The sequence below is a fragment of the Haemaphysalis longicornis genome, unplaced genomic scaffold, assembly GCF_048455015.1.
Source record: "Haemaphysalis longicornis isolate Haplotype H1 unplaced genomic scaffold, Haemaphysalis longicornis Haplotype H1 scaffold_5, whole genome shotgun sequence".
NCBI classification, from domain to species: Eukaryota; Metazoa; Arthropoda; class Arachnida; order Ixodida; family Ixodidae; genus Haemaphysalis; species Haemaphysalis longicornis.
The window spans coordinates 8,897,980-8,924,739 of NW_027526385.1; the positions used below are offsets into that span (position 1 = coordinate 8,897,980).

The window sequence follows — 26,760 nt, forward strand, 5'->3', positions numbered from 1 at the left end:
CACAAGCGATACGAGGTGTCGTTGGAAGAGTTGATTGATTGATTGCAGGGTTTAACGCGCCGACGCAACGGAGACGATAAGGCACGCCGTAGTGGAGGCTCCGGATTAATTTTGACCACCTAGAGCCTTAACGCGCGCCGAAATCTCGTACAAACGGGCTCGTTGGAAGAGTGTAGTATCTGATAAGGGTCTCTGATTTCGGTTTATGCTAGATGCTGCAGTCTCCCTGTGTCATCACTCATATGACGGTGTTTCGAAGAAGAGTTTGGTCACGGACGCGGATTACTCCATAAGCCCATCTTCGCGCTTCTCGTAGAGGATAAATGTAACAGATGAATCTTTGCGAGCGCTCACCTCGGGACAAGACGACCCAGCATTAAATTTGTCGTCGTGTGCTGACTCCGGAGTGTAATTTTGCATTATCCATCGATCTTCTTTGGTACAATGTTTGTGAAATTTATGCCGCATTGGCTTGTTCATGGTACTCATCAATATCTGATATGTGATATTGGCAGGCGTAACTTGCGTGCTGTCAGGTATGAGTGCTCCGCTAGATTTTCTAAGTGCACAAAGTCGATTCACATCATAGTGTGTATGGCCGCTACATGACCATCGGAGGAAACACTGCTTACGAAGACACAGTCACGAAATTTCAAGGCAGCGGAATTGCAATCAGCTCCATGCAAATTCTGACTTCGGGACGCCGGCCTGTGACACACGCCCGGCGCTCATATAGATCTCACTAAGATCGCCTCATAAACGTTTATACTCTCGTGAACATACCACGCTTCCAAACAGAGTGCCTGCTCCACGTTATTCGGTATTTCGAACGCGGACAAACGGTAAATCGCTGTCTTGAACGAGCCCCAAAAGCTACGGCGACAGTGAGGAGCGGGCCGGGGACTCCCGCGCCTGCTTTCGAAGCGGGCCGCTAGGGGGATTTCAGTGGCGCCCCTACAGGCCGCGCTCGAGGCGTATAGTGCTATACCGCTGCGCCGGTCAGCTTGCAACAGCTGAGGGATTTCGCACTCGAAGGACGTGAGCGGCGCAGCGGAGAACCGCAGCAGACGACAGAGCGGCTTCTCCCGCCTCATGCGGTCAGTGCGCATGCGCCGGCTGTCTCCGATGTTCGCCACTTCTCGGCGCCGGCGCTTCGCGGAACGCAGATGACACGTGTTCGGCGTTTCCCTTTACCAGTGGACCCCACTGAACATTCTCTGATGTAATATATGAGGCTGCCTGTGGTGAACAACGCTGTGCGAGCCCAAACGGGGTGGTCGTCACCGTGTCGTGTAATCTGGTAAACTTGGTTAAACCAGAAATGATTGTCCCATGGACGCTAACGCCTGAAGCAACGAAGGGTGTAACACAAATAGGCTTCCAGAGAGTCTAAAACATGTATTTCAAGTTTTTGTTTACGTCACAGCAATTAGGATGAAAAAAAAATTGTGAATGATCCCTCTTTCGATCGGTAAAAGATGAAAGTGAAAGGGTCCTTCACAGAAGCAGTTGATTGTTAAAAGGAACCTCCTTAATGGGCGAAGGGTTCGCGAGCCTGACCCCGCCAAACGAAGTGACGTCGACACGTAAAAAAAAAAAAAAACAAAACAGGTTATTCCTGGAGAACCAAACCAGAAATGACAAGCACAGATACAGCAGCTTGAAGCCCATACCGGTCGTGGGAAGAACGCGACAGCGGAGGGTGCCTCAATTTATGCGCGTCCCTCGTACAAGCAGGCGTTGGTATCGAGCCGCCAACGGTCGGGGCTCATTCGCGTCATGGTGCGCTACTTCGCTTCGCCTCTCCTAGGCGGCAGCACTATATCAAAAAGTCACAGGGAAGGACATAAAGCCATTTTGCAGAGCTGCTCGCATATCTGTTCAAAGCGCAGTAGTCAGAGCGCCACGTACCTCCCGTTGTAGCGAGATGCGAGAGAGTTCGTGGGCTCCAGTCCGGGCGCCGCCGCGCCAATGGCACTTTTTCTGGCGATGTCACCGCCATCATTGATATCACGTCACTGATATCTTGGTGTACCGGGGCATAAAGCACTTTCGTGTATAAATACCGGGGGGATTGTGTTTGGACCAGTGCTAACTATTTCGGCGTGGAATAAATGTCATGCACCTGAATGTCTCGAAACCACGGTCTTTTTTTTCGCACGATGGCTTCAGGCGTTTAGCGTCATTTTCGGGCGCGGTTCTGTAGCCTGTAAGCGGGCGAAAAATTCACTGGGTCTCTCGAGTTATTGCTAAAACAACCTCAAGGTGAAAGTCTCAGTGGCAATGCATCTTGATAGACGCATAATTTTCTTTATTTCGCGTCCGCTTATTCAACATTCACGTCCACCATCGACATATGCTTTTCTATTCCTTGTGACTATTTTACCGGAGCAGCCCTTACACTGACGTCCACGAACTCTCTGTGCCATTCGCGTTTTTAAATTAAAATATTCAGATTAATAAAACCCGCTAATTACATTTTTTAGCTTGTTTAATAAGCTTGGTCATTCCTGTTGAATCGAAGAATCACCCAATCAAATTGCAAGACATCTATTCGATTTTTTCTAGTCTTACACTTTATACACTGGGTGATCCATTTTAAATCACATTGATTCACTTGATGGTTCTTAATGCACTTCGCTCGCTTAATTTCGTTCTTGCGCTACCGTAGTTCATGGCCAGCACTGGCGCTAACGGCCACGTTCACCTAGAGCCGAATTAAAGAGCACCTTTTGGAAAGCGTCCGACTCCTGGCCGCTGTAGGACCGCAAACGACCCGCGGTACATCCAATTTTAACGCGACAGTTTTTTATGCCAAGGTCCACCGAGATCTACATGACGTCACATTCATCCCGGAAATGATATCGCCAGAGAAACTTGCACTGACGCGGCGGCGCCGAGATTCGAGCCACGAAATCTTTCGGCGCGATGGGAGGTACTACGAAACGCGCTCCCGACTGGGCTGTGAACATACGCATGTATAGGACGACAAACGCGCCTTGTAGCCTTCTTTTCAGATGGTGTTGCCATTAATAACAGGCGAAGCCAGGGCGCATCATGACGCTAAAGAGCGCCGACAGTTCGCGCCTCGATGCCAATGCCTACGTCATGCCTACGTGTAGAGGGGACGCGCAGCGTAAACTGCAGAGAAGCCATCTTGCGGATGTCGCACTCGTGACGTGACACAGTCCGCTGCTCCTTTCGCTGTAGCAGACCGTGTGTGCACCAAACGATTCTCTGATAAGCCGTTTGGTTTCATTCGGACGGACGGTTTGCGAGCGCCTGTGGTTTCAGTCGTACTGAAGCAATGCTCCGACGCGTGCAATGCAGCGTCTAACGTTGATGCGTCTAAGGGTGAAATACCGACGAAATATAAATAGCTAAGTGCAAGTTCATATCTATGCACAATAAACACTCAACTGCTCCTGTGAAGGCACATTTTTCGCTCGTGTTTTACCAATTCCTATGGAAGAGGGAACAACCACATTTTTTTCTCCTCTCCTCCCCCAGTTTACGGCACAATAAGGTTTATTCTCTGGCTATAGAACGCCACACGCTGGTCAGTTTTATACAATACGCGTCGACGGCAGGTTTCGCTCAAGGTCGTTGAAGGTCGTCCGAAGGATAAATAAAGATTCTGGGTTCAAACTGTAGAAGGCGCTACACGTAGGTTATTTGCGTACAGACTGCCGCCGTAAAGCCTATGCGGATGCATATAGAGGCGCTAACCCCGTAATGCCCAAAGAATGAAAACAATAGATGAAAATTCTAATGCTTTATTACAATAGAGTAAGTGACTCAAACAATATAAAGACGTGAAGAAAAAATGTTTTCTCCCACGATTTTAAAATTACGTAATGTATCATAAACGATAAAAAGTAAGAAATATACCTACATATTAATGTAGGCCAATATGTAGCATATAACCATTTACATGTACGTATATGTATGCCCACATAAAATGTAGGTGTAATATAAATCTGTAACACTGTAAAAAAGTTAATCATACACTCATTTTATGATGTATGAGTCATACATTCATGGAGGAATCCATCTTTCAAACTGTATTTGGGACTCAATGCGGCCAGTTATCGAGCTGTAGTTTTTTTCAATGCTAAGGAGGTATCAGAGATTACACAGTGGGCATTTCTCGGCAGTGGCAAGGCTCAACTGCGAGTAAAAAAATCGGAAAGAGGGCATATCATATAATACATTGGGCATTACAAGGTCAATTCGCGCTTCCTTGGCAGCATGAAACACTTGGCGGGGCAACGGTTGATTAGAGAGTCGGAACAAGTCCACCATACCGGCCACAGGGGAAACGGTGTCCCGAATGAATGAGCTAGCAATAACGTCGACTTCACGGTATGTCTCACCGCCACAAAGCTGCCCGTACGCAGACACAGCTGCAACCGCGCTTCTTCAGTCACTGCGCTCACCTCCCAGAAGTCGTGAGCCATGGGCAGCAGGAGACCGTCAGCGAAGCTGTCGTGAAGGTTGAGAACGCCGAAGTGCGTTATTTGTCGCCGCCACATGGAGCCAATTCTCCCCACAAAGCTGTCCTTTTGGCTTTCGTTCTGAAGGTGAACAGACCTGCAGGAAAGGGACAGAACACAATGTAGAAGTGTCAATGAACCAGAGATTGTTTCTTGCAGTGTGTTTTCCTCGTACGTTAGAAACAGCAGCGGGCTGCAAGCTTTAAATGGCCCGTTCATAGCTCTTACGGTGCCGGGCCCAAGACTTTGGTGCTTGGCTGGAATTGAAGGTTATACCATGGTTCCGCAGAACAAGCACCCGTCCTACCAGTTTGCTGCTACCAGACGACTGGCTTCGGCCTCGAAGCCACCTAGACTTCATTTCATTTCTCAATATAATTATACTGTCAGCCCTATTTGAGCAACCACAGAAGTGGAAAAAAAATGGTGGATGTTTCCGAGACCGCCTTCCTGCTCAAAGCAGTAGATACACTTGGGAGGTGTTTTAAGTGCCGTGGGCGGGAGCGGCGCTCATGTCAGTCGTCTCAATGAAGCATGTAGAAGGGGATGCATGCATTAACTCGTTGTTATGAGAGTCTTCATGTTTCCATGTTTTGATATGTGTCCATAAATTTATTACTCGTTTCAGTAGAGATAATTGCACTAGGAATACGAACTTTTCTTTTCATTGCTGGTCCTTTTACTATCTAAGTGATTTGCTCGACCATATGTTGCGGGGGCATTCGATACTTTGTTCACACTTCTCCAATAGTTCATAAAAAAAAGTCACTGGTTTTTGTGTTTTCTTGAGATGATGCAGGTATCCTTTTCGTTGTTTCGAATATTTCAGGTGATAGCAACCTGCCTAAAGGAGCCATGAAGAAAAAATACAACGTTGTTCAATTTCAAATAAGCAACCCGTGGTAACTCACTTAGCTACATTCCAGCCGTGAAGTAGGTTACAACAACAAAAAAAAAAAACGCAACAAATATTTAGAAAAAATTGGCTCCACAGTGGCGTGATATAAGCGTTAGTAAAGTGATATGTGCTAGTCTTAAAATCATACTTATGAGTGTGTGAACTGCCCGTAAGCATTCAAGCGATGCGACCAAAGGAACTAATGGCACTACTACAATCTCCCAATCATGTTTCTTGGACTTGACTCAGGGCGGCGGCCGCCAAACGCACCTGCAAGATTCTTTAACGTTATAGAAGGCTTGCCTGAAAAAGGCTGGAGAGTTAACATTGCGTGATATACTTCCTTTAGTATCTCGATTATTTGTTCGACATTTGCAATGGAATTGGGACAGCCGTTATAGGGACACATCAGCCTTTTTAAAAACCGAACTGATCGTTTTCTTCTTGGCCACTTTGAAGGTGTGCATGCAGTGGACATCCTCGATTATCAGTCCTTCATAGTCCTGGAATGCCGTGGACGGGATCAGGAGCACAATTGTCCCACATATATCGGGTTTTCGTTCTCGGGTAAAACTCCATTTTACGCAATTTTTTCATCTCGAACATGTTTCTGTAGGAGCGGGTTTAACCCCATTTCTTCCCGAATGGTCCTTTTCAAATTAGGGAACGCCACAATAGGCGGACGGTGCGCCGTTCTTAACCAGTAGCAAGCTCCACAAGCACATCTTTCCAAGTCATTTCGTATTGGCCGAACTTCACCGCTCACTGCTGCAAGGTGGCAAATGCCACAATGACATTGCTGTGCGTAGCTAATGGCAGCTGGGATGTCGAGAGACCTTTCTCCGGACTGAGATACCTTCAGCGATCGCCCAGGTCTCGAAAGGAGACCGACATGTCGCGCAGCCAGATGATAATGTATGTAAAAAAAGACGGCCAAAAAATGATAACTACCTTTGCGTGAACAAAATGTTTATTTCTTGAAGCTCATCAGTGCTCTCTACTGCCATCATTAGTGATTCATTTCAAACAAACTCGAAATTTCGGGGAGTAGTTGCTACAATACCCTGATGTCCCGCCGATTACCAGCTTAAAACAAACATTAATTTTATTTCAATAAATTAAGAAGCTCGTGATACTTCACATAAAATAAACTCATTGTATTACTTCGTGCATCTCTAGATTTAGCCCGAAATGAATGAACGAAAGAGCTTATTGTTAAAATGGAAAAGAATGAACTCCAGCAGGCGTAGTTTGTCTCAGGTAAGGGTGGACACCGGAACGACAGCTCTCCTGGGGAATGGGGAATACAGGCATGGTGAATACAGAGGATACATATTTACAAGACTTTTAACTACAGATATGTCGAATATATGCAAGACTGAAGACTGAACACTATATATACAAGACTTAAGACTAAACGCTAAGAAGAAACAACACAATAACAAAAAAAAAGCACGGCCATCGTTCAGTTTCGAACTGGGAAAGCCGGAGGAGTTCTGAGGCGTCCAGGTAGGATCCGAGGCCTCATAGACTCCGTCCCAATCTGTGCCCTTGCCCGGCGGCCCCCAAATACCGGAATGGTTTCGCAAAATAATCCGATTAAGCTACAGTTATCAGTTTGCAAAATTGCAACCGATTTTTCCCCCTCCCTCTTCCCCCCCCCATTTCAAGAAAATATGTAACCCGAAAAAGAACTAGCGTACATACATTCCTATAAGACATTCGGCCAGAAAAGCAGCCCGATCGAACTGTCCGCAGGTCCGCTATACGGAGGGACCGAGTGTCTGATGAGCACTCACCCGGCATCAAAGGACAAGCCCATCTGCGTTTTGTGGTAATGTGACATTGAGGAAATGAAGGCATCCACCATTTCGTCCTCCCACAAGATGGTGCCATTGGGGGTGTTCTTGAAGAGCGAGTCAAAGAACACGATCGTGCATAAGTCGTCCTCGGGAGGCCGCCAGCCAGCTCTCGGTGCACTCACGGTGCATATGAAGGGCGGTGGTGGCGGCGGCGTCGTCGTCGTCCACGCTTAGACATAGCCACGGAGAAAAGACAGATGAGAAACACGACTCACAGCCGACAGGCTTGGTACATAAGTGCGAAGATGAATTTCATGAAGTGCGGCTGATACGCTTGTTGGAGGGTTTGCAGCTCCAAGTTGATCTTTTTCAAATTCAAATTCAAATTCATTAAATTTGGGGATTTATACCATGGCAAAAAATGCATTAGTGGGAGAGAAAAAAACTGATCCTATATCAGCTTGATTGGGTCCCATCGCCCCTACAACGCAGTGAGCTAGGGCAGAGTGCAGCTGTTGATGAAATGAAATACACATTGTACAGTAGAGAAACAGATTGTGTAACGTTACTGAAAACAGCAATATTTGAAAACATCAACTACAGGAATGCAGAAAAAAACACGGTAAAAACACTGCTAACGTAGATATTTCTAACAAATTTCTGCAGTGAGATAATTTAGGAGAGAAAGAAAGAAATCAAGTATGCAAAAAAAAGGAAGGAAAAAAAATCAAGTAGCCCAAAACATTGAAACATAAAACAACACAATAATGTAGAAAATACGATCCGTATGATGTCTGACGAGAAATAATGTGACAGCAGTCTACGACGCAGTGAAATAAAGCTAAGAATTCGAAATAAAAACCAAGCAAAAACAACAAAATGTGAGCACATACATGTATTCACGTGTCATTACGCTTTTAAACACAGCGTTTATGTACGATTCAAGAATGGTAATTTATAAAACAATGTTTTATTTCTTGTATAGAAATACTGTCTATGTTAAGACCTTCTAAGATCATGTCATTTCACAGCCGAGATATACGGTTATCAATATTATGTAGCCCATGATAGGTTCTAGAGAAAGTAACCGCCCGAGTGGCTCCATTTCGAAATGTATATCCTGTATCATGAACCTTTCTCAGGCTGCATAGTGATGGAAGTGCGGTATTAAGACTTTTTAAGTTCCTTTTATAATTAGACAGAAAAATAAAATTGTACAATTGTGGGACGGGTACAATATTACGGAAATTATAATAATCGTGTAATGACATATCGCAAGAAGCGTTGGAAACGTTGTAAATGTAGGAAACGTCCGACGAGGTGTCATCCTCGTTTAGATTAGCAGTTAGGATTTCACTTAGCGTGAATAAGGATACTTGGGGTGTTCCGTCGCCCAAAATGGTCTATTCGTAAATACAGTAGAATTACCCAAGACCCTGTTAAAGGGACACTGAAGTGATATGTAAACATTGCGGGATTACTGGCGCAAATTGTAGTCCGGAGTCCCCAGGCCATGTTTCGACCACTCTGGGCGCGTTTACGCGATTTTATTTAGTAGAAAAATTTATTCGAAAATGCTGTCCTCCTCTCTTTACGCTCGCCCATTTTCTGTGGCGTTTTCGTGTGACGTCGGGAGGAGCCGAGGTCGCAATTGGCTGCGCTACTGCACGGCTCCCCAGCCTTCAGACAGAGTCACTCGTCCCACCGTTTCGTCCGCCGGCCGCCGACGGGTCGCTCAGTTGAAACGAAGCCAGGGCACGTTTGTGAATAGAAGAATGTGCCTTTCTTTACTTGGCTAGTTTGTACACTGTATCTAGCTCCAAGTCAAGGTCGCTTCACACAAGCGCTGCACAAGCGCACATGCCACGCTTCGCTGACTGGTACGCCAGTAAGAAAATATAAGGCCTCTTGAAGGCGGGAGAAGAGCCAGCGAAGTCAATATAGGTATTAAGGAAATAAAATCAACTGATATTTTTACCGTACAGCGTAAAACTAGGGTGCGGGAAGCACTTTTTTGCGCTGGGCGAACAAGCACAGCGGTCAGCAGCACGACTACGCATCTGCGAACGCTTTTCCGTCTACGAAATGCAATTGCTAGACATGAGCTATTGTGGAAACTTGGGGGATGCTTACTGCACGGGCGCTATACAACAAATAGTGTCCTAAAGTACTTCAAATGATAAGACTAAATAAAAGTGTAAACTGGTTATACATTATATACCTTATATATCCAATTTCGCCAGAGCTGGCGTGTGGCCTAGTGATCTTAGGCACTAGGTTGTCGTTTTGCAGTTCGCAAGTTCGAATCCCCTAGGGTACATCGTTTTTTTTTTTTTGGCCAGTTGGTTGTTTCGTTTCGGCCGATGTTTTCTAAACTGAGTTCACCATTTTTGGGCCGTAACGTTCACTACTCCACGAGCGAGTTCGCAGAACGCGCGCAGACTGCCACTGACGCGCTAGCGAGTTCTCGTTAGCGTGCTGTTGCCACAAGCACCGACTGCTTGCGGGCAGTGGGCACAGGCCTGAATCAGCACACCCTTGGCCTGGTGCGAACACGCTTTTTATGATACAGACATGAGTGAGGCAAGCTCTGAATATGCGGGAAAAGCGCATGGCATTTGAGCGTCAGCGGTGACGCGGAGGGCGTACATCCACTGCGTAGGCCTCGGCTAGTGATTTCTACTATTCCAAGCCGTCCTGGGAGGCTTATCTCAGGCATTTTACAGCCGACAATATGGCAGAAGGGAGGTACGGCGATTACTGAGATATCGAGAATGCCCATCCAACAATGCCGTAGGATGTCAAGCATGTTGTTTTACAGAACCGAAACCGAAACTTGTTAGAATGCTAACCTCGGACATCGTCCAATCACGGTGCCATCTCCTCGCAACGTCACAGCTCTAGTTGGTGCGGCCGCCACAGACCGCGCATGGTAGTTTCTCTTCTTTCCCTCTTTATAAAATAATTAACGACTTATCAACCGGATAAACGATGAAAAGTGTGGTATTTTGAGCCAGTCTACGCAGTGCAAGCAAAACCGGGTGCTTGACAAATTCACTTCAGTGTCCCTTTAGGCTAGTGGTTTGTTCTAATCGAGGTAGCTAGTAGTGTTTGGCAGTCGTTGTCGGTAACGTGACAGAATCGTTTGGGGTGCAAAGATACCTGCGCATATGCTGTACACCTGGGTAAGAATGGGAACAGAAAAATTAACCGCGTATCTGCTCCTTTCGTCGGAAATGTTGAGAAAAGACGATAGTCTTTGTCGACATTTGCGAAGTAAATGACTCCCTTCGCTCTCCCGCGCCTCATCTCTGATGTTATTCCTTTTGCGACGCGTTTATCAAGTCAGTTTAAATCTACCGCGTACCACTGCTCCAGGCCGTGTGCCTCAATGGCAGCGCTGCCTTACGGCGGAGACGCGCGTGAATCGAGAGGCCCTACTTCAACGTTTAAAACCGCTTTCCCCTAGTCCGCGTGCGTTCCATGCAGAACTAGGAACCTATCTCGTGAAACCTTTCGTGACTGTTGCAGCTTGATTTCTTAACATGCCTCCAGAAGCTATAGTGTTTCGGACGACAGCAGGCGACAGCGTGATTTTTTTAAATGCAGAGCATTTCAGTTACTCACGCTGTCACCCGCGTTGACGTCCGTAGTCCGCACCGCACCCCTCCCTACTATATAAAAAAAATACTTCCCGGCGCCAGGTTTCGATCCCTCGACCCTGCGGGCGGAACGCAATGTACATGGTGCTCTACCCACTGCGCCACAAAGCCGAAACTGAATGGGAAGCTACTAACGCGCCTTATATCCTTGACTCATTCAAATTACTACTGACGAGATAGCGCTCGTCAGCAGTTGCCACAAGTGCAACAACATTATCGTAACGCAAACTACTTAACGTCGTGTGCCCCCGGAAATGCTCTACATTTGATCGTGCCCCTCGCGAGGGGGATGTTTCACTGCGTCTTCTCTCGGTCGCGGGACCCGTGGCGCCATCTGGCGGAGGCGCGGAACAACTCGTAGCACTTTCTTTGAAAAAGCGCCTCGAAAGCGCGGCAAATATGAAATAGGGATGACGCGCTTTCGAGGCAATCCGCCGACGCCGCTGCTTTGTGTACAGACTCGGCGGCGAGCGTCCCGGGATTCTGTTTTTTCTGCAGTGGATGTAGTAGTAATTCATTTTGCAAAAATCAAGCATCTATGAATTTTCTTATAAAGAAACACTTTAAATATCCCTTGCGTATTAATTTTCTGTCATATCTGCTTAATGTCTCGTTCTTGTTCAACAATGTTGACAAGTATGAACATATAAACTGGACTCGGACGTTTAGGTTTGGCTGTGAGTATAAGATTATTGCGTACACCTAGATTCACTTTGGCCGGGTGGCTGAATCGAGTCACAGACAGACAGACAGACAGACAGACAGACAGACAGACAGACAGATAAACCAAAATTTCTGGGTGTAAGTAGCTGAAGAAAGACTGTCGTCTTTAAAACCGAAATTTCTAGGCACCCTCTGTGCTTGCATGCGTTCTCAATGCTATTGTCCAATTGAACGCCACTGAGAGAGAGAGAATAAACTTTTTTTATTGCGAAAAAAAATTAAAATGGAGTCTTCGTGGTGGCTTCCCTAGTCAAGGACGCCTTGAGCTCGGGCCGCGTCCACAGCCCTCTCGACCAGCTGACGCTGATCCTCGAGAGTGATCCATCGATATTTGCGCTGCGCGTAATGCTTATTTTTCTTCGGTCTATATTTTTTAGTGTCCTGATCTAACTCGTGCGCGGTATTTTGCAGGGCTTGTATGTATGTATGACAGATGGAAACCTGCATAATTCGGGCGATATTTGCGCTGCTCAGCACGAGGTCGCAAGTTCCATTGCCGGCCGAGGCGGCCGCTTTTCTGATGGAGGAGAAAAGTAAAAAAAAAAAAAAAACGCCCGTGTGAACGAGATTTCGGCGCACGTTAAAGATCCGCAGGTGGTCAAAAGTAATCCGGAGCCCTCCTCCACTACGGCGCGCCTCATCCCCTGCGTTGCGTCGACGCGTTAAACCCTACATTCAATCAATCATTCGGGCGACATTGGCCGGAATAGTACTGCCCTGTAGTGCGTCCAGGCCCGCTACCACCGCGCGTTGAACTGCGACAGCAGCCTTAGAGAGAAAGTCTTTATTAAACGGAAAATATTTACAATACGATGTTTTGCCTCTCGACAGACGGCACAGGTCTCGCCGAGAGAGAAAAGAGAAAAGACAGAGAGAGAATAAACCCTTTTGCGAAGAAGGTGGAGGGAGATCTGTCATTGCGATTGCGTGCCGTCGTTGGCGCCCCCATAGCAAAGGAACGGAACGTTAGGTTTGTTTCCCACTTGGCGTGGATTTTTTTGCCCTTGAAGCCAAAATCACGAAAAACTGGGTAGACTTTTGTTCTTTGTTCTGCATGATGATTCTAAAAATTCCTATTTGGTTTTTCAGTTTTTTTGTAGGTGTTTCACGCGCCAAAGCTACACGTAGATCACAAATGGTGCCGTTGGAGGGGTCTCCCGATAATTTCGACAAGCCGGAGGTCTTCATGTGCGCCCAGATCGCGAAGCACGGGTGTTTTCGCTTTTCTCCTAAATCTGAAAGCAGCCGCCGCGGTAGGGATTGACACGGAGTCCTTGGGAAAAGCAGTACAACGCCTTAGTTACTGGGCAGCCGGGGCGGGAAGCTCTAATGTTTTAATTTTCATTCAAATGTAAATTTTATTTAAAAGAATATTTTCGTTTCTCGCAGCCGCAGGCAACGTTTCCAAGTATTACTAAACGAAAAGCTCGTTAATTTGAGCTCGAAGGGAACCATAAAAATTGTTCCAATTAAGCGGAGTTCGAATTAGCGGGTGCGGGCGCTAGAGTGAATGAACATCGCGCCACACTGCTCGGGCCGAACACAAAGGTGCCACCTCTGGACTCGTTACCGCGAATTAGGCGCTACTACGAGTTTCTGGCAGGTGATTTCGTTATAACATTCGTGGAGTTCGAGCAGCGAACGAAAGTAATGGATAGGTCAATTAAACACCCGAAACAGGCACTGACATAACATTATTTCGAGCAGTGAGCCGTTATGTCGAAATAATGACGCTGTTTATGCGCGAAAACGAGTTTATTTAAAAGGTAGGGTCGAAGCAATCAAAATCATTTGTAGTCGGTAATATTCATTTGCTTGCGTTTTTTCTGACACGAATTCACGAGCATCGCTTGGAACTCGCGAAAGAGCTCCAGCACAGCGTCGGAATTCTCCTCTGCTGAGAAATAACATGCAGCGACATCCAGCCTCGACGCTGCCTTAGTATCTCTAGTAAATTTCTCTCTCTCTCTAGTAAATTTGTATCTCTCTTAGTATCTCTAGTAAATTTGATTTGGTTTGGATTTGCAACACATTGTAATCCCTGCTGAGCACGAGGTCGCGGGTTCGATTCCCGGCCGCGGCGGCCGCTTTTCTGATGGAGGCGAAAAGAAAAAACGCCCGTGTGTACGAGATTTCGGCGCACGATTAAGATCCCCAGGTGGTCCAAATTAATCCGGAGCCCTCCACTACGGCGTGCCTCATCGCCTGCGTTGCGTCGGCGCGTTAAACCCTACAATCAATAAAAAAACATTGTAATCCCTTTGGGCCGACTACTTCTGCTGCGAGCGATTGAAACCATGGGATTAGAGTTCGAATTAACCGTTGTGGTTACCGACGCGTTCGAATTATCAGTCAGTTTTCCCCTTTGAAATATACAGGGATGTCTCGGGACCAGGCCGTCAGTTCGAATTAACCGTAGGTTGGAATTACCCAAGTTGGAATAACGTTCCCACCCCGTACGCTTAAGCGAGCGTAGACACTGGTGCCACATCTCCCTCTGGTATACGTTAGTATGAAACAGTATGCCAGAAGGCACCGATATACCGTCTCCGCTTTCGTCATGTCTCTACGCTTGCGCTGGTGTTTTCTAGCAGCTCGATTCTTCTTATTTCTATTTTATTAATGCTGTTCCTCTGCTAGAGATGTCGCCGAAGCCCGCTGTTTCGCTAAATACGGTTAAACCTGGATATAACGAAGTTGACATAAATTCTCAATTTCTCGTTACATCCAGTTTTTCGTTACATGCAGGTTTCGAGTGACGGCTCGCGTGAATAAAGCAGAAACGAAACCAAAATGACAAAACGACAAATACGCATTGGTGACAAAACCAAAGTGAACTTCACACCAGTGGCGGTGAACTCACCCTTCAAGAATTTATTTCCCCGTGAAAACTGCGTGATTTGCGCTGCTGCTTTCCCAATAGGTGTCACTACACGGCCCTCCAAAGAACCACTTAGGGTTCACTTTTGCCTTTTGAGACTTTATGGTGCCCTAACGCGTTTCAAGGACTGAAATTGTGCTGAAAGTGCGCCTTTTCATGAATTTGATAAACTTTAGGCTCTTTTCTGCACTCAAAACTGGTGAGACGGTGCTTGCGAGGATACTGTACCGGGTGGAGACGTTCTTCTTTCTCGCCGGCAGAGACGGAATTTGAAATTGCGACCTTGTCTTGAAAGGGCAAAACTTGTTGCCTGGCAGCAGAATTAATCAATGACGAAGGGACACCACAGCAAGCAGTGGAGACGCCCAACTACACGACTAAAGGTAGTTTGCTGTAGTTTGCAGACTACTGTAGTTTGCGGTGCGAGCCAATGTATCTAAATTGCGGCATTTCTCCAGCCGATTTTTCAGAAAAAAAGTGCAAATAAATGACTAATCAGCGTATCTTCAGCCCATTATCCACAAAAGTGCAGAAGACAATGACTAATCAGCTAAGCGAGTTCGTTACATGAAGGTTAACCGTCGCATAGCCTTCGTTATATAGAGGTCTCAAACACATGGTCTTCAATGGGGCTAGCAATGGGGAATTGAAAAACTTCGTTAGATCCAGGAATTCGTTACATAGAAGTTTGTTACTTCCAAGTTTAACTGTAGTCTGTTTAATGCATTTACAATCAAATAGTTTGCGACACATGCGTTTCTCTGACCAACCTGACCACCCATGAGGCGCTTGTGTTTAAAAGTTTTAAAGCTAAAAAATGGGAGGCTCGTTCAAGAAAGTGAACAAGTATCCCGGGTGAGCGTACTCTCGCTTGCATCCTCCGTCAGTGCTTATTAATTTCTATAGTCAAAATTTTTTTTTCCTATACTATCTCGCGGATTTTCTTGCGGCCTACAAGACAGCCCCATAACGTTCGCTGTTTCCCGTTGACAGCTGCACCACTGCCTTCCTGTTGGTGCTGTGCCAGCGTCCATGGCGGAGCTTCATGAACGCTGGACGGGAAATGTTCATCACGCGCCAAAGTGAAAGTCGTCTTGCAGCGTAAGCTTCACTGGCCGAGGTTGAGCAACTTCGCATGGACCCTGAAGGGCCATGCTGTGCAAGCGCGACGAGCATTGGATTAGATTGAATTGGATTGGGTTGGATTTGAGTTAGACCGAATTGTAATAAATTGGTTTGAATTGGATTAGAAATCCAATTCTATTGGAGTACGGGCGTGTAGAGGAGTGGGTCTGCACAGTCGCCGGTTTGCGCATTCCAGAGGAGTGACGTCACAGCCGCGGCAGACACACTGCCGCCGGCGCGTGCCCAGCTGTGCGCCTCCGTTGCACAGTAGCCAAATCTGACGCTGATAGCCGGTTCGCGTGAATCCTGGAGAGCCGTGCTGCGCATGCGCGAGGAGCAGTGACAGGACTGGACTGGACTGGACTGGACTTGATTGGATTGCTGAACCTTAGCTCACGCTACCTATATTCTGGCAGAGCTGAGCTAAGCCACTGCTAATTTTTTCTGTGGCGAATACGAAGGTGTGTCACTTTATCGACGCTGTAAGCGCCGCCTATGTTCGCGCGGCAGCAGATGACGCGCTTCGAACGTTCCCGGTAGCCGTGCCACCCATGGTAAGTACGTCTGCAGTGGCACAGTTTTGTGAATAAAATAAACGGAGCATTCGTTTTTAAGAAAAACAGGCAGGCGAGATAGATGCAATCACTAAAAATGATGCCTCTTAAAAGCTGTTCCGAGAATCATTCAAAAGAAAGGTGCCGACAGCTGGCGGGTCAGCACTTTGAAGGGGGTGGGAAAGTGGGGAAAACGAGGTAATTGAGCAAACTATCGCGTTCATAACCAGGGCAGGCAGATGGGAGACGGCGTGACTGAGAGGCGGTAGATTGAATCCTTCTTATCGAGAAACCTATCGTTTTGAAGCCCAAAATCTTTTTGCACTACCCAAACACACACAAAAAAAACTACGGAATATCTCTGTGACTACCTGTCCCGCGACTCAGCCACGTACCTCCAAGGTGAAACAACAGGTACATATAGGCAGCCCGTTTCAAACCTATAAAGTAAGATGCGTGGCCCACACATGTCCACCCTCAGCACGTGCATTCAGTATGTTACCATGTGCATTCCACAGTGTACCAGCGTTTCTTTAAGGAAAAACACAGTTTTGATCTGGTTTCACGTTATAAGATCAAGATCTAGGGCTTTCGAGAACGGGCGAGGTTAATTCAAAAAGGTTTTCAGCTAGTTATTTTTCAAGCAGATCGAAAAATGTAAAAAAAGCATTAAGGAAAAGAAGCGCGCTGTCCAAAAGATTGTGCGCGAGCATTGCTAACGCGGGAAAATCGAACTGAATTCACTGAAAATTCATTACACGCATGCCAGGATGGACAAGAGGAGAGGAGGAGAACGAGAGATGAAGGAGGGGAGAGAGGGGAGAGGCAGTTATGTTGCGGCTTTCTGAAGACATTTACAGCGAAGCAAGGGATATGCGGCCTTTTTTTTCAGGGACTCAGTTTGCATTCGAATGCTTTGTGAGTGTCTTTATTGCAATTTTGTTTACCTTCCCGCTTACGCGTTGTGCGTGATGGTGACATTGGCTATTTTGCGAGGTCTCTTTACTGACCTCGGTTCGATTAAGTTCATCGTTGCCCAATTCCACGCTCTGTTCCTCCCATCATACTTTGTCAACAGCATTTGACCTCGCAACCTACAAGTATAGAATGGATGGCAAGCTGCGTTTAGAAAGAATACTCGTTTGTAAAGAATACTCGTTATAAAGAAAACTCATTTCGAAACTCCCACTTCTCCATGGCCATCGACAATAATGGACAGAGATCGCTCACTTACACTTCCATGTGGTTTTCCTGGTAGTTGTCGTTGTCGTAGAAACCGTTGTCGTAGAAGGCCGCGGAGGGTCAGTAGGGTCAGTCGAGATTTTCGTTTTCGAGCCTGCTAAGGTAGCCATGGTTTTCACGCTATCACCCGTGCTGAATTCGCTGTCCCGAACTGCGATGTGAATAGCAGAAAGATTTCGAGGATTGCTCGCCTCTTTAAAATAGCAGGGCTCATAATTTTTTATGCCGTGCTTTCATTGTACGTACTTTTAATCTTTCTTGTTACGGTGTTCGTGTGTGGTTACTTTCAACTCTAAAATTACCCGTTTTGTACTCATCCTTCGTGGGTCACTTCATTACTTTACTTCTAAGAAGCACGGATAACTTATTCAGGGGGAACGGAAACGACTACATACATCAGTAGGTAAAAAATTCTATGACACGGACGCCCTCCTTGTGATGCCAACTAATTATGGCTGAACTATGGCGAATTACGGCGCTACTGGTGACATTTGAGGGGCTTACCGCGGTGAACGCCACTATTGCGCTTGTACTAGCTGTCGCCCATTCGTCGCTGTCGCCCATTCGTCGCCCATTCGTCGTTAATGCGTAATTGCTTTTATCTTCGGAAATTGCTCGATGCTAAGCTCCTGCTATGGGGCACCGTCGAATTAATTCTCTGGTTGCGTGTTGATTTAGGAATATGGTATGGATGGACTTCTGACCCCGTAATGCACTGATACTGTTCGGTTTCATGGCTCATGGAAGGTCTGCTGCACACACTCGCGTGCGAGGGGAGACGACGAGTGGTGAGCGTGAGCGTGAGTGAGTGGTAGTGGTGACGGAGTGTGGTGAACGTGGGTGAATGTGAGTGGTCACGGCGAGTGATGAGCGTGAGTGCGAGTGAGTGAGACTGGTGAGCGTGAGTGTGAGTGAGTACGTGAGGGAAAATATATTTTTCTGTGTTAGTGTGAGTTATTGGCGCCCAGTTTGGCCGATGTACGCCTACTGGTAACTGTCCTGTCACTAGTTGCTTACTCGGGGTGGCCCAGTATATATTACTTAGCCTTAACCACCGATGACCCATGATGGAGTCACCTTGAGTGATCCACTCCCTACCAATTGTGACCGATAGATGGGCCCATAAAGGTACACAATGGCCAACAATTGTTCCAATTTTCTTGCAAATTAAACAGTAATCTATTTGAAGCTGCTACAGCCTGAAAATTATCCTTTCATGGTTGATCAATATGCGGCTTACAAGACAAAACTTCACTAAAGAAGACAACCAGGAAAGGAACCTTTTGGAATTCATGAACGTCTGTTCTATTAAAGTCTATGCAGTTCGGTGTAGTTATAGTGCTTTTGCTGGGTTTAAAAAGCACGTACCGGATTTCGGAATTCAATTATACTTTTTCTAAGTAATTAGGAAATAAAAAACGAGCATGACATATTTTTTCCTTGTTGGAAAGTTGCACCGTTGGGTTATCTAGAAACAAGAAACACGTCTCCTTAGGCTGCATGTCACACTTGCATTATTAGCCAATAACATTTACATTAAAGATGGAGGCGCTAAATTCAATTACCCGCATACTCGGCATTTGTTGTTTTTATGTCTGAATTGCCAGATTTATTCTGTATATTGGGTTTTGAAGAATGCAGAACATTGTACAATAGTGCAATGCTGTGCTATAGAAAACACAAATTGAAAGCTTTCTAAAACTATGTCGTGTTGTATACTACCACACCCTTTCTTAACACCTAGAAAGATACCTTGATATATTATTGTGAAACCTTTGCTACTCCATTTCTGGAGGTGTTATGTAAGGAGAATTATTGTTTTTTAGGTCAAATTGTTCGCTTTTAGTTCTAATGTTTGCAGTAGACCATTTCACTAGGGCTCATTTAGAGTTCATAAAACTTGTTTGGAGACATTGAAACCATGAAATCAATTACCAGACCTCTAGCTCTTCAGTTAAACCACCCCTTTTAGAAGAGGTACCACGGGGTAGTTTCCCTCGCCGGGCAATAGGCGGTTCGGTTGGATCGAAATACGTATATATGCGAGCCCGTGCCTAGCAGCAAACTCTTTTTTACGCGTCTTGCTTGGCTGTAATATGAGCCGGCGGCACACGCATCTCTTAACAACAAAGCTTAGATTTTCACAAGCTTTCATTTTTGTTGACTGCCAAGAGTTCTCAACAGGAGCTGTATTAACATATCGAAAGGACCAACAGTTGAATAATTTGTATATTTTACGGCACAATCAGAGCCCTTGCAAAGCGTTTCCGAGAAGGAGAACCAACACGCCCACAAGGCTGGGATACACCATCATCATCATCAACACCATCATAATCATCATCATCACCACCAACACCACCACCAGCCTAACTACGCCCACTGCAGGGCATAGGCCTCTCCAATAATCTCCAATTACCCCGGTCCTGCGCTAACTGCGACCAATTTATCCCCCCAAACTTCTTGATCTTATCTGCCCATCTAACGTTCTCCCGCCCACTGCTACACTTGCCTTCTCAAGAAATTCACTCTGTTATACTTAATGACCAACGATTATCTTGCCTTCCCATTACATGCCCAGCTCACGTCCATTTTGTCTTCTTAATTTCTACTAATATGTCCTTATCACGCGTTTTTTTTTCCTTGACCCACTCCGCTCTCTTCTTGTCCCTTAATGTTACGCCTATCATCTTCCGTTCGGTTGCTGGCTGAGTCGTCCTCAATTTAGTTTGAACCCTCTTAGTGAGCCTCCAAGTTTTTGCCCCGTAGTTGAGCACCGGTTAGATGAAGCTGCCATACAGTGTTCCGCAAATAAAAATTACGGAGGGTGTGTAAAACTTCGAAGAATGTGAAGGTGGAAGACTACACCCTCACAAAAATGGATTGCGAATTTGTGAGGAGTTTTGTTTGGAGATTTTATGGAGTCACACGAAACACGACAGAAACTCATCATTAAGTCTGAGCTTATGGAGTTGCCCTCATAAAAAATCTACAAAATTTTTATAGCTACTTCTGCGCAGAAATCCATTAAGAGCTAACTCTTAACACCTCCATAAATATTGTGTAGAATTTCTACAGTCACTTCTCCATAGAAGCTCTGTGAACTTATAGAACTCAACGTCTCTATGAAGACTCCGTAGGATTGTTGTTGTGACTTCACCATAAAAGTTCATTATGAGCGAACTCTTCAACATCTCTATGAATACTCTGTAGACTTTCTACCGTCACTTCTCCATAGAAGCTCTGTTCATGAACTTAAAAAACTCAAGGCCTCTATGAAGACTCAGTAGAATTTTTGTTGTGACCTCACCAAAAAGTTTATTAAGCTTCCACTCATCAATGCCTCCAAAAAGACTACAGAATTTCTACAGTAATTTGTCCATACAAACTCTATGAACTTTAACTCAATTATAAGCCAGCTCCCCAGAACTCCTATTGTTTGCCACCATAACTCATGTGTGTACCAGCGGCCGTTTTTATATCCAAGCAATACGATTCACGCGCGCCCACAAACATACACGCGATTCACGCGTCGCGCGAGCGTCGGCGTTGATCGGCGGCGCCACACCACCACGCAGGAGAGGGGCGAAGCCACAACCACATGCAAACGCATGGAACCGGCGAAGTCACGCGTCAACCGCTGCGTCGACGAGCGCTGCAGGACACGTTTCAATGAACTCGATCTGGCATCATTTTAAAGTTATTTTTGATCGTTTATGAGCAGTTATTTTCGATTGTTTAAATGCATTAATTAGCACTCTAGATTTGCCATACAAAATGTAATGTACTTGCCCCTTACTCTACTCATTGCTAAGAATGCTCACGGGCCATCTTTGAAAGGCTGCGAAATGTATTTCAAGTTATCACAGTCAAATCTGAACAAAACAACACAGCGTCATGAACAAAAACGCACTAACAAACAACTTATATCCTTACAACTAGATGGCCTACCTTGATGTAATGTACGGACTGCTTCATAAATTCAAAGCGTGAGCAAAACGAATTTTCAGCGCTGCCTTGCTACAGAGGTTAGAGTCGGACTGCACTTGTAGATTAAAATGTAAGGTGTCCTGTACCCTTTGTTTACACTGGTAAAAAAGGTGATCTAACTATCACCCCCCCCCCCAAAAAAAAAAACGAGAGTTTGTGTGAAGATTCCAACCATTGACCCTCAAAAGAGCAGCCCAATACCGAGCCTCTGGGCCACTGAAGGAGGCAGGGAGTCAGTGCAGAACTTGGTATACTTAGCGACGTTGCCAACGAGCATTCTAAATTTTGTTGGGCGTATTACATTTTTTTATTCTTTTGAATGCACATAAGAATGTCGGGAAAAGAGGCATTGCCTGCTTGAAATGCCTGGCATCATTGACGCATTTGGGCACCGCGATATTTCGGTGCATATATACATTGTTTGTGTTAGGAACAGCTGAGAATTAACACTTATTCTTGTCCTGTGTGTTTGCAATTGTGAGCTTAGGTCTCATTTTCATGCTGTTTTGTCATGTGTTAGAAGTGCCAATTTGCCAGCTAACATACTCTTTTGCTGGAAAACTTTTTCGCGCAAGGCATGGCTTTTTTTTCAAAATTTACTCGAAGGATTTATTGCTGTGTTTATTAGGGTTGACGGGATTTGACTATTGTATATAATTTAAATTGTGAACACTTTGTACTCAATCTTTAGTGCTAGTATACGTTTGGCTGCTCCAATAAAAGCATGAACAGTAAAGAAAAGGAAATACTTCACATACATATTTCTGGCTGATCACTATTCTGTGGGCGTGCGAGGTTTGGTCAGTTAAAAATTGTTAGATAACGACGTAGCTGTGCACTTTGATAGGGACATTTCAAACTTGAAAAGTTACTCAAAAATATTTGTTGTCCTTTTTGCTTTTACTAAAGGTATAAATATGACAACACGCGTTATCCGTACCTGTAGCTGCTCAAACTTCCTTGACAGATCTCTGCATACACAGTAGGTGGTTTGTATAGTTCCAGCTTTGAAATATTTGGTTCAAGGCTTATTTAAAAATTTTTAAACAGAACTCCCTGGTAGGTACTTTCACGTAGTGTGTAGCAATGATAGTTCTTTCGTCTTCATTCCGTTTTTTTTTGGACCGCATAGAGTTGAATTGAATAAACCAACCAAATGCAGTTGTGCTTGTCTATATCCTCAGCACAAAACATACAGGACAGAGGGAAAAGGCATGGGACAAGCTCTGAACGTGAACCAAAATAAACTCTTGGTTTTGCAAAAAAATGTATACCCAGCATGCATAGAAAAAGGAGGAATTCAACCCAATAATGCCCTAGGCTTTCATCGGGTTAAATTTTGTTTTTTGTGCGTCTATTGGCTGCATATTGTTGTGTAACTTAAGAGCCTGTCCTGTTTTTTCTTGTGCCTTTGTGCTGTATGTTTTCTACTGTAGAGCTGATCATTTTCCAACATTACTATGGACGGTATTCAATGGCGTGAAATGCATGCAGGCAACCATGCGAGTGCGCCGCCATATCTGTGGCCAAGCGTCTGTTGCTAGACGGCGTTGTGCGCACGGCCCCCAGATCAGGCATCCCTCTTCTCCTCCATGCAACCATGTGAGTGCGCCGTCACTCGTTACGTCGGGCTCCGCGGGATGGCGGTACTTGTCCATGTCCGTGGCGCATCGGCCATGTCTGTGGCCGTTTCCAGTGTTGCCAAGCGAAGAAATTGACCGCTAAACTTATCAACGAATACCGCCTATAGTTCCACTATTACCAGCAATATGAAAGGGAACACAGGAACGTGTAGGAAACACCCTCAGACCCAGCTATGAGTGATACGCAGCGGCCGCCGTCGGAAACAAAGTGAAAAGGGGGACGCTGTTAGGGTCACTTGTAAAACTTCGAAGTGTTGCCCGGCGCCCCCGCACTAAGCCGCATTGATGGCGCTGCAGTCATACCCGGCTCCCGCGCGGGGCACCGGGTGGCTGAGGTTAGTACGTTCCGAAGGGCAGGCCTGCGGTTGTGCGGCAATCGTCGCTGTGCGTGCGTGCGTGCGTGCGTGCGTGCGTGCGTGTGTGTGTGTGTGTGTGTGTGTGTGTGTGTGTGTGTGTGTGTGTGTGTGTGTGTGCGTGTGCGTGTGCGTGTGAGTGTGTGCGTGTGCGTGTGCGTGTGGTGTGCGCTCCAGCTGTAGATTGCACGAGCGGTGGCACGAGCGGTTACAGGGGAAACCAAACCCAAAGACGCTTTTCTCGCGCTCCAAGTTATCCCGGCCTTCGTGTAGCATGGTACCGTGCCAATGCGTGTCTCGACTGAAACCTTTCAGCCAAATCGCGTGTGTGCGACCTGCATTTTTACCTTGAGGACACAGCAAAGAGCTACATGCACTTCATTAACGGTGAAAAAGGAGAAACTGAGTGAGGAAAGTGGAGCCTCGTCGAAGGAGCTACGTCCCGAAAATATTTCCAAACCTACCTATCCAAACCGCCGGTAAACTTAAAGAAATTGCCACGCCGAGACTGCAGATTGTCGCACAGACCTCGTCTGCACAGAAAGCCAAAACAAGCGCTAACGGTGCAGCCGAAGAAAGCGCTGCAAATTTAGGCGTGCTGGCAGCGAGCAGTTAACCTTCGTTGACAGACATGGAAGGAGTTGGTTTTCCATTGGCGAGCTGGCGAAATATTGTTGGCAGAGATTACAATAGAAGTTACGTTGTTTTTTTGTTATTGTTGTTGTTGTTCAGAAAATAGAGGGATAGGGTCTTTTTGTTTAAAAGTGTGTCAATCGGGGAAGAAGTAACTATCTCGGACAGCTGCTGTGTCCGCTTCAGTGCCTAGAAGCTCTGCAATAGCGCAAATACAGTTACTATAATCTGGTCTACCGACACGAGGGAATGACACGAAAATTCCCCGCATTTCCCCGAGGGGAAGAATGTGAAAGTGCGAATGCACGAGTTGAATTTGCGCGGTTCGGTAATGTTCGCGAAAGAGAGATCACACACACACACACAACTACAAAGAAAGAAAGATGCATTTATTCACAGACACCTATTTGTGTTGTCGTTGTACTTGATTGCTAGAGCGGATCTCAGCTTTGAAATTTCGTGTCAGTACTCCTTTAAGCGGGTGCATTAGCCCTTCTCACGCCCGATTCCTGGCCAATCCCCCACGTGGGTATGTGCCATGTCAGCGGCCAGGCAGCGCGCGCCCATCTCCCCCCGTTGCTAAGGAAGACGAGGAACGCGCGCACCCGCAGCTGTTGCTATGCGGACTACGGCGGCGGACGATTCAGGCTCGCTTAAGAAGTGCATTCGCACTTAAAAAGACGAGAATATAATAGCGGTATTTGCACTATTTACAGAGCTACCAGAGCTACTAGGCACTGCAGCGGACACAGAGTTGTGCCGGGGGCGCTGCGATCGCCGTCGTCGTCTTTATTATCGCTTCTCGGCCCCATCACCACGCGAAGCTGGTACTTGACAGCCTATTTTTCGCCAAGAGGGATATCCCGTGACAATATCTTCTTACCTTGTAAATAAAAAAAAATATCCACTTTTTGGTTCTTTCATTCAACCGATAAAAATTTTTTACCAAATTATGACGATTTTTGCCAGCCTTCATTTATGTCTCTCCGTAACGCACCAGCCACATTTCCTGCCTAGGTGGTTGGAACATGCAGCCGCTTCAGCAAGGAACGTAAATTATGTAATGGGAACGGCAGAAAATGCTCCATACGAATGCGGAATTGGAGCCACAAAATCGCGGCCTTGAAAATGCAATCGGCCACTTCTCAATGGTTGTCGCCGACTGAGCGCCGTAGTTTCGGCGACATGTGGCTAGACTTACCGCTTATAATTGTAAATAAATGTTTATCAAAACGGTGATCGACATATTTCGCGATTACGCTCGCAACGGCAGTACAACTGCGGCCCGCGCGGCTTTCGCTTGTGCTTCCCCAGCGGCTGCAGGGAGCCGGTTGCTACGGCTACGCCACCTGGCGCTGTGGGTGACTTGGTCGCCGCATTGCTGGTTAGGCGGAGCCGGAGTGTTTTAATGGGGCCCTGAAAGGCGTTTTGAGCACACTAAATGAACTAGCGCAATCGTTAGATTGGGTCGTCAACGTCATCTGTGCCAAGTATTACTCTTTTACGCGCGGCGGAAAGCTCACACTTTTGTTGCAAAGTTTGTCGCTTTTTTCTCACCCTTTCCTTCGTGTTTTTGGACGCCGCCATCTTCACATGTCTACATCATCGATTCCCAGATGTTCGTCATGAGCTAGACATCCTGCTATTGGGCGGCTTTTTCACGCACTTCCGGCAAAGAGATGAGTCGTCTGCTCAGCGTCGGCTCGCCGGCTGATCTGCCGGCGGAGTGCCGGAGTGCTTGGACATTTTACGACAAACGAAACAAGTGTAAACAAACGTTTAACCGTTTGTATTAAATGCAGCGCCGCCATAACACGACATGGATATTCCCTTACCTGAGTACGTTCCGTAAAGAAAGCGTTGAAGCCCCGTGGCACTTCTTTCGTGCAATCGCAGAGAACGGCCTGAGCCGAATTCCCGGGTTTGGCGCATACATTTTATTCTACTTCAAAACAATCCAGAGATGGGTTTCGAACGAACACAACGTCACAACATGCGTTGCAAGTCTGAACCGCGATTGAAAGACGATGGGTTGCCCCCTCCTGCCCGTCGTAAATTCGGCACTCACCTCGCGCGCGTTTTGCGGGGACGAACAGCAAGTCACTTAACTCCGGCCCACAAGCCGAGATGGCTTTTAGCCACGCACACTGCACATACCCCATGCGAAGTTGAGTCGTACGTCGCTCGAGAAAGATAACCCAGACCATGGGAAGCACTATCCACCCGCAGAAGCACAACGTCGCATTGCATCGCGAAACAAAGACGTCCACAACACACACACACCATCGCCTCTTGTAATGTCAAACGCATCTCGCACTTACCAATGGGAGTGGGTGGTACGCCTGCAGTGCCCACATGTCGCGAGGTGGGGCCCCGAGCTGAACCGGGAACACGCAACCGTAACTGAGTTCTACAGTGGTTTGTGCCTTGTTGTCAAGGCAACCGATGTTTGAGATTCTCAAAGAAGTGGCGCTCGCTCCAGCGCTAGAAAGCTCAGAGCCGCGGTGGAGCATGCTTAGCCAACGTTGCCGCTCTCCACCACGCGTCGCCCCAAGCTGAACTGGTCACATGATTGAAGGGTTTTGTGCACGGGTTCTGTATCGATTTAAAATGTCTTTTTCACATGCCGCCGGCAGGAATTACGACCGCCGCAAAATAAGACCCGGCACCAGCGGGGCCACATCTGATACGGCACTTTTTGGATAAACAGTGTCGGTGCATCAAAGGGAACGAGCGCACGATCTTCCCCGTACGGCTGCGA

General features: G+C 46.5%; 1 protein-coding gene across 1 annotated transcript in view; it reads right to left on the reverse strand.

The window, feature by feature from the left end:
• LOC144137869 (uncharacterized) overlaps positions 1 to 4,588 on the reverse strand; it is a 42,453-nt gene extending 37,865 nt beyond the window's left edge. Inside the window, exon 1 of the mRNA XM_077669884.1 lies at positions 4,440 to 4,588. Within this exon, the coding sequence (XP_077526010.1) occupies positions 4,440 to 4,535 (96 nt within the window). The 5' untranslated portion in view covers positions 4,536 to 4,588. The remainder of the gene's footprint in view (positions 1 to 4,439) is intronic.
• Between the last annotated feature and the right edge of the window lie 22,172 nt (positions 4,589 to 26,760).